At 37.7% G+C, this 13,100-nt stretch overlaps 1 protein-coding gene across 3 annotated transcripts in view; it reads right to left on the bottom strand.

The window, feature by feature from the left end:
- Nucleotides 1-13,100, bottom strand: part of ADIPOR2 (adiponectin receptor 2) — a 96,662-nt gene that overhangs the window by 31,990 nt on the left and 51,572 nt on the right. For all 3 annotated transcript variants that reach the window (XM_032349224.1, XM_032349223.1, XM_032349226.1), the window contains exon 2: nucleotides 12,655-12,904. In XM_032349224.1, coding sequence (XP_032205115.1) covers nucleotides 12,655-12,822 — 168 coding nt within the window. In that variant the 5' untranslated portion in view covers nucleotides 12,823-12,904. The remainder of the gene's footprint in view (nucleotides 1-12,654; nucleotides 12,905-13,100) is intronic.

Below are 13,100 nucleotides of genomic sequence, written 5' to 3'. Positions count from 1 at the left end.
AGAGCCCACGTCAGGCTCCTTGCTCAGCGGGGAGCCTGCTTCTCCCTCTGCCTGCTGCTCCCTCGGCTTGCGCACTCTCTCTCTCAAATACGTAAAATCTTAAAAATCTTAAAAAAAAAAAAATTCAAGAGTCAACTGTGACTACAATGAGATACCACTTGGTATATTCAAAAAGATAGGGTCCTGGGACCAAGTCCAGCATCAGCCCAGCAGGGAGCCTGCTTCTTCCTCTTCCCTTGCTTCTGCCCCTTGCTCATGCTCTGTCAAATAAATAACATCTTTAAATATACATATATATGTTTAAAAAAAAGAATAAAGATAGGCAAAACTAACTGCCAGCCAGGACATGGAAAAAGTGGAACCTTCAAACATTGCTAGTGGGAATGTAAAATAGTACAGCTGCTAGAGAAAACAGTCTGGCAGCTCCTCAAAATGTTAACAGAGTTAACACATAGTCCAGAAAAATGACTCCTGTGTATATACCCAAGAGAAATGAAGTCACGTGGGCACACAAAACAGAAACATTTTTTCAATACAGTACAACCATACAATGGAATATTATTCAGCCATAAAAGAGAATGAAGTTCTGATACATGATACAACACAAATGAACATTGAAAACATTATGCTAATTAAAAGAGCTGGTCATAAAACACCACACATCCCATGATTCCATTATAAAAAAGTCTACAACAGGAAAATCTGTAGAGACAGAAAGTATACTGGAAATCAGCTGCCTAGAGTTCAGGTGTGGGGACAGGAATGATAGTTAATGGGTTAAAGGTTTCTTTTAGAGATAATAAAAATGTTCTAAACTAGAATGTTGTAATGGTTGCACAATTCTGTGAATATACTAAAACTTTTGAATAGTACCCTTTAAATGGGTGGATTTTTATATATGAATTACCTCAACTTTTTTTTAAAATAGTGAACTGTGAGTACATGTGACATTTTCCTTTAACAAACAGCAAGAAATCTAACTCGATTTCCTAAATATTCCTCAGAGAATGCGTAGAGATTTGCCTTTTTGCAAACCATGCTCCTGAGAAGTTTTTAACATGTTATTTTAAATAAGAGAACTACAGGGGCACCTGGGTGGCACAGTTGGTTAAGCATCAACTCTTGGTTTTGGCTCAGGTCATCATCTCAGTCGTGAGACTGAGCCCCATGTCAGGCTCTGTGCTAGATACAAAGTCAGCTTGACATTCTCTCTCCTTTCTCCCTCTGACCCTCCCTCTTGCGCATGCTTTCTAAAAATAAATAAATCTTTAAAAAAAAAAAACTAATTTTTTTTAAAGATTTTATTTATTTGACACAGAGAGAGAGAGACAGACAGTGAGAGCAGAAACACAAGCAGGAAGTGGGAGAGAGAGTGGGAGAGAGAGAGAGAAGCAGGCTTCCCGCCAAGCAGGGAACCTAATGTGGGGCTCGATTCCAGGACCCTGGGATCATGACCACAGACGCTTAACGACTGAGCCACCCAGGCGCCCCTTGAACTATAATTTTTAAATAGTAGTAAGGAGCTTAGTCACTTGCGAAGATTTTAAAAAATATACTCATCCAGGACCCAAAGATTCTGATTTAGTAGGTGAGAATTATATCCTGGCATTTGTGTTTATTTTCCTTAAAGGGCCAAAGGTGACAAGATAAGCATTCCAAAATAGATTCACAGATTTAAAGGAATCTGCTGATAAACAGCTGCATAAAAAGACATATCACTCTGTAATGGATACAATTACCTTTAAACCTTATTTTTATGAATTCAAAATCTCATTTAACTTGTTTTTTATTTTTTAAAAAAAGACACCCCCTCTTATTTTTCCTACAACATTCTTATCCTTATGCACGACTGGCATTTAACACAGCTAGAGAATCTAAGGGAAACTACCACCTTTTTTTAAAGCCTATGCAATCTACTGAAGTTCTGTATTTTTAAAAGAGGGAATAGGAGTACCTGGGTGGCTCAGTTGGTTAAGCATCTGCCTTTGGCTGAGGTCATGATCCTGGGGTCCTGGGTTCTGGGATCAAGTCCCATGATGGGATCCCTGCTCAGCAGAGAGTCTGCTTCTCCCTCTGCCCCTCCCCTCCACAACTTGTGCAAGCTTGCTTGTTTTCTCTCTCCCAAATAAGTAAAATCTTTAAATAAGTAAATAAATAAATAAATAAATAAATAAATAAGGAACAAATACTCTAAGAAAATGATGCAAAATCATTAGAAATGTGAAAGAACACACCACGGTAACGTGATGTTTATGTACTTTCAAAATAAAAAATCCACTGAAAGGTTAGAATGCATCTGAGAAGCAAAATTATCCTAGTGTAGGAGAAAACGAGGTATATACAACAAGTCTGTCAAAAAACAAGTCCAGTGGTTCAATCTAACCTCTGGGCTCAACATAAATACTCAGAGGCAGAGTTTGGAATTGAGAAACATGAAGTCAGCCTGCTGGCAATTTTCATAAAGGCAGCGTTGTTAAGCAGAAAGTGCAGTCAGAAGACCTAACACATGCTCTCATTTAGCCATGTGACCTTGGGCAAATTACTCTAAGCTTTCTAAATCTCACTTTCATCCACTTTTAAAAAGAGATCATATCTGGTCTTCCTACTTCAGAGTGCAATTTTGAGAAGCAAATGAGATGCTGTCTGTGAGAGTGCTATTACAATTATTCAGATGGATACACTCTATTTGCTAGCAGTTCACATACTTTGACTTCAAACTGGAAATTTCAAGAAAAGAATCCTTCCTCCAAAACCAAAGAAACAGAAAATCAGTGTATGGAACTCATTAAGTCCCTGGAAGGTAATAAGTTAATATTTTGTCTTTCATTTCAGTCTCAAAATTACACAGCTTTCTGTAAATCTATCTTCCTAACCTCCTTCCTACCTCCCTTCCTAACAACTCCGAAATTAAGCAAGGGACAGTACTGTATACAGATTATTAAATATAGAATGGAAGTTGCAATGAATGAAGAAGAGACACAAGGGAAAACTAGAGCAGTAGAAAAGTTTTCATTGCTTAAATGATCCAATGAGTTTTCTTACTGAAACCACCTCCCAGGTAGGTAGTACATACAGATGCACTGGTCTCTCCATAAACCATCTTCTCATTTTCAGCAAAGAACTTCCACTCCAAAGAGAAACAATACAGAAAGGACAAATTTTCATTAGGAACAAAAACACACAATTTCCTCTTTAGTAAATTGAGGGAAGTAAACAAGATGGTTTCAGAGAGTCTTTTCAACTCTATCATTCCACAATCTAAGGTTCTGATTCTCTCAATCCATGATTCCTCACAGAAAATGTTAAAAACAGATGTGAAGAGAAATGGTTCTTTTGTTCAGGCTTTTGGCTTCTGGGTTAAAAAGGAAAATCAAATACAGGTTTTCAAGGCAATATAATGAGTTCATTCAAAAGGATGAAAAAATCACATTCAGTCGATTATTTATTAGTAAAACAAAGAGCACAAACATTGTATTTAGAAAATACCACCCTATCGAGTGAAAACGATAAATAAAAATACATAGTATAAAAAGAAACAGATAACCACTAGAACACAAAAGGAACTGGATAAATTCTAAATTCTAAAAACATTTTACCATCTCATAACTTCTAAACATAACTTTGTTGTCATTTTTAATCTCAAACTGGCCAGTCTAAAATTCCTTCTAGCTTTAATAAAAGTCTTTAGCTTCAATAAGCAAATAGTACTACATTAAAAATCATATAGTGGGGGTGCCTGGGTGGCTCAGTGGGTTAAAGCTTCTGCCTTCGGCTCAGGTCCTGGGATCAAGCCCCACATCGGGCTCTCTGCTCAGCGGGGAGCCTGCTTCCTCCTCTCTCTCCGTCTGTCTCTCTGCCTACTTGTGATCTCTGTCAAATAAATAAATAGAATCTTTAAAAAAAAATCATATAGTGATATAGTTACTACATATTCAATTATCTCCTTTAAGATGACTAAACAGAATCTCCAATCTCACATTTTAAAACGAAACTCCTGATTTCCCCCTTTTTAAGCCTGCCTCCAACCTTAGCAATCCCACTTTTTGTGCAGTTAAAATATCCAATAATCATCCCTGATTGCCCTCTTTTCTTCACTCCACCTTTCATCAGGAAGTCCTGATGGCTTGACTTCCAACAAGTCAACGGGAATCCCCCAAGTCGATGGGAATTCCTCCACTTCTACTGCTACTACCACCCTGTTTCAAGCCAAGATCTTTTCTCATCTAGAATATTCAACGGGTTCCTGTCCTTCCATTTTGTCTTCTCAAAGTTTATTCTCCATAGCCAAAGTGATCTTTTAAAAATCACAATCCCTCCCTCCTGTTTAAACACCTCAAAGGCCACTTCCACTTCCACTTCCCAGCGGACTTTATTAAAATAAAATCTAAACTCCTTCTATATACCTATATGATCTGGTCCCTGCCTGGCCTACTGACCTCAACTCATTTCACTTTTTCTTCTTGTTCCTCATGCTCTAATTGCACTGGCTTTCTTTCAGTCCTCAGGGTGAAGAAAAGGAGCAGGGAGGAGGAGACAGGAGGCGACAGAAGCCACAGAGGAGAAAAAGCTTATTCCACCTGTGGCCCCCTATACTAGCTTGTTTCCTCTACCTGGAAATACTCTTCTCCTATCTCTTTGCTGGTTCCTTATCACTCAGGCCTCACCTCAAGCAAGATTTCCTTAACAACAGCTAAAGAACTGAGAGGGGGTGGGGGTGCGCTAACAGAGCACCCAGGAATTTTAGGGCATTGAAAGTGAAAGTACTCTGCATAATACCATAATGATGGATATATATCATACATTTGTCCAAACTTACAGTATATACATCAAGAGTAAACTGTAGGGGCGCCTGGGTGGCTCAGTGGGTTAAGCCGCTGCCTTCGGCTCAGGTCATGATCTCAGGATCCTGGGATCGAGTCCCGCATCGGGCTCTCTGCTCAGCAGGGAGCCTGCTTCCTCCTCCTCTCTCTCTCTCTGCCTGCCTCTCTGCCTACTTGTGATCTCTCTCTGTCAAATAAACAAATAAAATCTTTAAAAAAAAAAAAAGAGTAAACTATAAACTATGAACTTCAGGTAATTAAATGTGTCAATACAGGCTCATCAATTTTAACAAAGACAGCACTCTGGTGGGGGATGTTGACAGTAGAGGAGGCTAGGTTATGTGTGAGGGCAGGGAGTATGCAGAAAATTCTGTTTCCCCTCAATTTTTCTAGGAACCTAAAAACTGCTCTAAAAAAAAAAGTGTTTTCAAAATTCTCTCACCTTATTACCTTAGCATACTTTTCTCCTCATAGCAATTATCATTTTTTATAATTAGCTCATTCATTTATGTGTTTCAGGGGTTTATCATCTGTGTCTTCACCTTTGCACTTGCACCATACAGGCAAAAATCGTGGCTCTTACCTATCACCGTATTTCTAGCGCTCAGAAAGGCACCTGGCCCAAAGCAGCTGAACAGGGCCCCTGTAGGCTGTGCACAGCACAACTTAGACGGCTCATCACAGATTATGATTTGATGAAATCTCTGGGAAATTTGCAAAATGACAGACCTGGATCTGAAAAACATACATTCCTATAATACTTACATTAACAGAAGGGATAATAGTTTTAGATACGCTATAATGACAATGTGCTACTGAGGTAGTCAGAACAAATATTAGCACTTGCTGACATACATAGCTAGGTACTTCTTTGTTGTGGGGGCCGTCTGTGCATTATAGGATGGTTAGCAGCACCCATGGCCTCTACCCACAAGATGCTAGTAGCACAACTCCCCTAATTTTGAAAACCAAAAATGTCTCCAGATGCTGGAAATTCCTAATGGTAGACCACTAGAAGGGTCTTTTAGGCTTTCACTAAGTTTTCTCATCTATAACACACAGAGACTCAACATATCCTAGAACAGCCACTTCAAATGCACATACTCATTTCCCTCGTATTAGGAAACCTCTGGATATTCACACTAAGTTTGTTTTTGTTTTTTTAACACAATGCTCATTATTAGAATGCAGGCAACGGTCCGGAACAGAAAAGCAAGCACCAAAACTAAACACTAAAAGAATTTTCACAAGTTCTCATATTATTCATAAAATATGCATACAGAAGATAGACACAATGTTATTGTTGCTCTTTTTCAGAGAAACTGATGTACTGAAAAGTTCTACAAAGTTATAATCAGGAGTTAAATAGAAGAACCTACAACTTCTGTCATTCTAGGATTCTGTGGTATAAGAAAAGTCTCTCCAGCATCTGATGCAGCAATGAAACTCCGTGTGTTTTTTTTTTAAGATTTTATTTATTTATTTATTTATTTATTTGTTTGCGGGAGAGGAGCAGAGGGAGGACAAGCCGACCCCATGCTGAGTACAGAGCCCAAGGTGGGGCTTGATCCCATGACCCCAGCTGAAAGCCAGAGATGGATCCTTAACCAACTTAGCCACCCAGGTAGGCACCCCTAGTACTGAAAATTTATTTTATGAAGTACAATAACCTATATAAAGATACTGGGATAGGGAACGGCTTTTTCCTTACAAACTGTGGCAGATTACATATTAAACTTTTCAATTATTTATTCACTCTTCCCACAGAGAAATAGAATCTCCATCCCATTATCTTTGATCTGGTCATATAAGTGCTTTGACCAATGGAACATAAGCAAATGTAACTTACATCACATATGAGCAGAAACTTTGAATGCAAATATGTGATTTGATTTGTTCTCTGGGACTTTTGCAATCTGCCATGAGAACATGTCCCAGAAAGTCTCCTTCAGTCTGGATCCCAGAATAAGAATATGCATGGAGCCAACCCACAAAAAGAATGGCAATCTAAAGCAGTCACACCTGACCTACAGCCCTTAGGTATGTTCCTATCGTTCTAAGTCATTAAGCCTCTGGAGTATGTAGTTCCTGCAGCAAAAGCTGACTAACACATGGATATACTTTTCTGGTGCACTAACATTAAAATATTTACATAACTCTAAATTTCACTGTATATGACTTTATAAAAATTGTTCTCTTTCTCTCTTGCTCTTTCTTTATCCACACACACACACCACACACACACACACACACACAATCTTAACTCCTGCTTTTCTTTAACATTCAAAATGCATATTATGAACATTTTTAGAGATTAAAAAATTACCAGAACATCTATCTGCACTTAAGATAGTTGTGTTACAATTCTCAGTTCACATTATCATACTCAAATACCACAAAAATAAGCAAAATATGAATTCCAAGTACAGGTCCAAAGAATCTAGGAAAGATTCTCCACAAATATGGAGTTAGAATATAGTAGGCCTGGGATGTCTGAGTGGCTCAGTCAGTTAGGTGTCTGCCTTTGGCTCAGGTCTTGATCTCAAGGTCCTGGGATCAAGTCAAGCATTGGCTCCTTGCTCAGGGGGGAGCCTGCTTCTCCCTCTGCCTACCACTCCCCCTGCTTATGTACATGCATGCTCTTTCTGACAAATAAAATCTTTTTTAAAAAGGAATACAGTATGCCTCGGTGTCCTCCAATTTAGTCTTAGTATTCTTTAACAGTCCAAAAACACCTAAAAAATAAGTCATAAATAAATAAGAAATTTATTAAGATAAATTTCAAATCTACACATTTGCTGTCCATTGAATGCAAAATATACTTTTATAAAAGGAATAAGCAAAAAATTAGAGGCTTTATGTAATTCTAATTTTATTATTATTCTGTGTGGGAAACCCAAAAGTTTAAAATAATTTCAGCATATAGGAAACACACTTGGAAAAAAGTTCACTTGTTTGGCTGAAACCTCTTTTTACATGACAGAGAAATGACTGCTTATTACACATGCCATGAATATTTATCACCTACTATTCACAATTTGATCTACTCCAAGGTCTGGTTTCTGTTCCCACTCCTCTACCAAAATAGCTCTTGTTAAGTTCACCTATATGAACACCATGTTTCCAGAACCAGTGGTCACTAGTCTATCCTTTTTGTTCATGATCTCTTTAGCAGCACTAGAAACAAACCAATCACTGCTCCCTCCCCTTCCTCTTGAAAGGCTTTCCTGGTTTTTTAATATAACACTTTCCTGGGTTTTCCTCCTACCTTACAAGAGTCTCTTAGCTTCCTCTACTTGCTCTCTCTCCTTAAAATGCCCTGTGAATGCTGGTGTCCTTCAGGCTGGATCCTAGGGCCCTTCTCTTTTCCCTCTCTTTTCTCTTCCTCTCTTAAATAACCTTAACCATTTATCATCTACATTGCAGCTAGCTCCTAAATAATTACTACCTGCCCAGGCCACTCTTAGGAATGCCAACTATCTTCTAGACACATCCACTAAAATGTCTCATGTGCATTTTATATTTAACACAGTCAAAAGCAAATTTTTGATCCTCCCATCTAACCCTATTTCACCTCCAAACTTATCCTCTAGTTTTTCCCATCTCAGAACACGGAATCATACCCCAGCAATCCAAGTATTCACGTCATCCCTCAGACGGATTCTTGTCCTTTCCTTCCCTTCTCCCTTAAGTCATCATAGCCAATCTACCAGCAAGTTGTCAACCCTACCTCCAAAGCACAGCTCAAATGTATCCACTTCTTGCCAACTCAACTATCACCATCAACCCAGAATAAGCTACTCATGAATTTCTGAAACAGCCTTTTGACTCATCTCCAAGTTTCTTTCCCAACCAACAGCCCCCCAAATCTGCTGTTTTCACATAAGAGCCCAAAGTGATCCTTCTAGAATGTAATAAAATCTTATCACTCCATTACTAAAACTTTCCAATAATCTCCAATATACTTTCTCCATATCATGGTCAACAAAGGTCATTACGTAAAATTTTTTCCTCATTTCTTACTATCCTCCCACTTTTCGCACTTCTTAAATATGCCAAATTCTTCTCAGATTCAGGAACCTGCACACACTACTCCTATTAACTGAAATCCCCTTGCACACACTTCCTCCTTTCCTCTTCCCCAACTTTTCATCAGTCTTTACTAAGCATTCAATTACACAATCACTTCTAGAAACTGCCAGAGGTACTACTAATCAAAAAAGAACTGAAAACAGTTCTCTAAATTGGATATTAGTATATTTCAGAATAGTTCAGTGTGAGCCGCCCAGCTGGCTCAGTCAGCAGAGCATGCAACTCTTGATCTTGGGGTTGTGAGTTCAAGCCCCACACTGGGTGTAGAGATTACTTAAAAGCAAAATCTTAAAAAAAAAAAAAAAAAAAAAAGTTCAATGTGTATATTCTGGAAATCTTTGAGACCATTTCTTAGTATCAGAAATTGATAAAAATATAGAATCCTGGAGCAGCTGGGTGGTTCAGTCAGTAAAAGATCTGCCTTTGGCTCAGGTCATGATCTCAGGATCCTGGAATCAAGCCCTGCACTAGGATCCTTGCTTAGTGGGGAGTCTGCTTTTCCCTCTCACTGTCCCTCTGTGCATGCACGTGCACATGCTTTCTCTCAAATAAAATCTTAAAAAAAAAGGGGGGGGGAAGAATCCTATCATAACTGGAAAGGAACACAGGTATCATCTATGACAAATATAAATCAAGGATAATTAAGTAACTTTTTCTATTTCACAAAGGTAGATGATAGGTCTCCTGACCCTGTGTTCAATAACTTAGTCAACCCTCTTCCAATTCTGTTTACTATATCTCCATTTTCTTTAAGATAACCCCAACATTAAAAAAAAAAAAATCCCTAAATTCATGTGGAATGACAAAGGGCCTCCAACAGTCAAAACAGTATTTTTTTTTTTTAAGAGGGAAAGTGAGAAGAGACTTCCTGCTGAGCAGGGAGCCCAACATGGGGTTTGATTCCAGCACCCTGAGATCATGACCTGAGCTGAAGGCAGACATTTAACCAACTCAGTCATCCAGGCACTCCTACTCAAAATAGTCTGGAGAAAGAACAACAAAGCTGGAAATATCCCACTTCCTTCAAAACATATTACAAAAGTACAGTTATCAAAATAGTATGGTACTGGCAGGAAGACATACAGACCAAGGGAACAGAATCAGAGCCCAGAAATAAAATCACGCATACATAGGCAAGTGATCTTCAGCAAGAACAGCAAGACTACTACATAGTGGAAAAGAGGCTACAGAGTCTCTTCGATAAATGGTACTAGAAAACTGGATACCCACATGCGAAGGAGTAAAACTGGACCCTTAACATAATACACAAAAATCAATTCAAAATGACTCAACTCAAAAAAACCTAAATGTAAAACCTGAAACCATAAATCTTCAAGAAGAAAATACAGAGGAAAAGTTAAGTTTTATAACATCGGTTTTGGCAATGATTTCTTGGATATAACACCAAAAGCACAACCAATAAAAGCAAAATGAGACATGGGGGATTATGTCACCTAAATAACTCCTGCACAGCAAACAATCAACAGAATGGACCTATGGAATAGAAAATATTTGCAAACCATATTTGGAGTTAATATCCAAAATATAAAATAAATTCCCAAAACTCTACAGAGTTTGGGCAAAGGATATGAACAGACATTTCTCCAAGTATATAAGTATATGAAAAGCATGCTCAACATTCATCATCAAAGAAATGCAAAGCAAAACTACAATGGGGTACTACATCACATCTGTTATCAAAACAGAAAACAGTAAGTGTGACGAGGATGTGGAGAAATTAGAACCCTTGTGCACTACTGATGGAAATATAAAATGATGCAGCTCCTGTGTTAAACAGTATGGAGGTTCCGCAAAAAAAAAAAACTAAAAATAGAAGTCGTATGATCCAGTAATCCTACTTCTGGGTATATACAAAAAAAAAACTAAAAACATTACTGAGAGCTTTATTTACAACAGCCAAGAGGTACGAAAAACCTGAATGTCCAGCAGCAGATGAAGGGATAAGGACAATTCAATAGTATTTAGCCTTAAAAAAGTCGTCTTATCATATGCTACAACATATACAAACCTTGAGAATATTCTGCTAAATGAAACAAGCCAGTAATAGGAGAGATACTGTATGATTCCACTTATATGGGCAATCTAAAGTAGTCAGACTCCTAAAAGCAGAAAGCCCAATGGTAGCTGCCAAAGACTAGCAGCAGGCAGAGAAAATGGCAAGTGCTACTCAAGGCTATCGAGTTTTCAGTCATCCAAGCTGTAAAAATGCTAGAGATCTAATGGACATATAGTTAGCAATAATTCATGTTGTACTAATGGTCACAAAAAGGAAAAAATTAAAAACCACCTCCAGTCACTCATCCAAGCTTAGTGATAGTCCTCATTAGTAAAATAACAACTGTTTAGGTCTTAATAGCAAATGAGGGAAACAGCTTGTTCAGCTTAGATAGGGTAGTCTTAACTGCTAATACACATTACTTTAAAAGGGCAAGAAAGTAAAGTCTTAAGTGTGGATGGAAATTCTTGCCCCAGATATCTGTCAAACCTCTTTTTAAACAGTAATAATGCCAGTTTAAAGACCAAATAATATTATTATACTTACTGTAGGAAAATAGGTGCTTTTTTAATCCTACTGACCTGTTCTCTGTATGTGTGGGCACATACACACACACGTGTACGCAAATCTTTCACTGTAATACAATCTAGACAAGAAGATGAAGGTGGCTTATAAAGTGTTCCTAAGAAAAGAAGAACTACCTTAAATTTCCTATATTGTACCTATACTGCTACAGTGCTCTGATGAAATTCTTGTAAGAGACCTGAAAGGACAAGACAACCATCTTGAGTTCAAACCAATATCACTATTACCCATACAATAACTGTATTTCTTAGGATGATAAAGATGCAGTTTGGAGTAGAGGCTTTCAAAATGTGTAAAGTACAACCCACATTAAGAAATGTATATATTATTCATATCTACATACATATTTATATAAAACTAAACAATTTCATCGAATAATACAGTATAAATGTATATTGCTCTATACATGCACCTCTTTGTTCTTTTGCTGTTTAATTTTTTAAATACTACTTATAGTACCAAAATCAATTTCACAACCACTAATGGAAAACTACAGTTTGGGAAACACTGTACTAGAGCCACAACAGTGAACACATGCTATGGCATTCCAAGGATACAAAGCACATAACAAAATGTATAAAACAGTGACTTTCTGATGCTATTCACAGGTACTTATATCTTTGCTCTCTAGGCACAGTTGCTTAAATAATTTAAAGGCTGCTCTTTTCTCTGGGAAGTAAAAGGAAAGATTAAAATCTGCCTTCTGTTCCCAGAATTCTAATGACTCCCAAGGTAGACACTGGAGATAAACTATATCTGGAGAAGTAGTTCCAGCACAGAGTTAGAATTTCTCCAAAAATACAAAAGATAATATCATAACTAAAACATGGCTGAATTATAAAGATTAAATAGTAACTACAAAAACCCATTTCCCTTCTCAAACAAGATAAAGCAGATTAAGTATAATTTTAGGGTCAGCAGAAAAGGATTAACTATAACATCAAATAATATCTAGTTAATTTTAAAATCAGACTCTAATTTATCCTGAACAAAACTTACAAATGTGCTCAATATTCCTTTTCGAAACCCCATCCTCTCTCCAGCAATGTCCCCATAGTTTTTCTTTTCCTAAGTATCTTTCCTCCAAACACATTCCCATAAATGCTGTTTTATTTATCATCCTTCCCTTTAACTTACTTTTTTATGATGAGAAGAAAGAACAGATGCTTCTAAAACAGGTTCCAAACTTCCTTGGTGGCTGTCATTATCACCTCTCCTTGTACCATCCAGTTGGTGTCCTTTTCTGAGCCTTATATCTGGCTCTGGAGTCCTGCTGCACCCCAATCGGTTTTCTGCTGTCTGGTTCATGGGCTACCCAAGCCTTTCTTACAAAGAGGTCTTTCTTTCTGTCCCTTCTGGGAGTATGGACTTTCTGGATAGTGAGTTGACCCTAAGGAGAAGAAAGTTGTAAATTAATATATTTTAAATAAACACATTAAATGAGTGCTGGGGGAAGACATAGGTTATATTATAATACACTCAAACAACAGAATACCCAGCAATCATTAAAAAATAATGCAACAGGGAGCCTAGGTGGCTCAGTCGGTTAAGCATCTGCCTTCAGCTCAAGTCATGATCCCAGAGTC

Source organism: Mustela erminea, chromosome 6, assembly GCF_009829155.1.
Source record: "Mustela erminea isolate mMusErm1 chromosome 6, mMusErm1.Pri, whole genome shotgun sequence".
Classification (NCBI taxonomy): Eukaryota; Metazoa; Chordata; class Mammalia; order Carnivora; family Mustelidae; genus Mustela; species Mustela erminea.
Note: the sequence above shows the minus strand (reverse complement) of the source record. Positions and strands in the feature narration are given on the sequence as shown.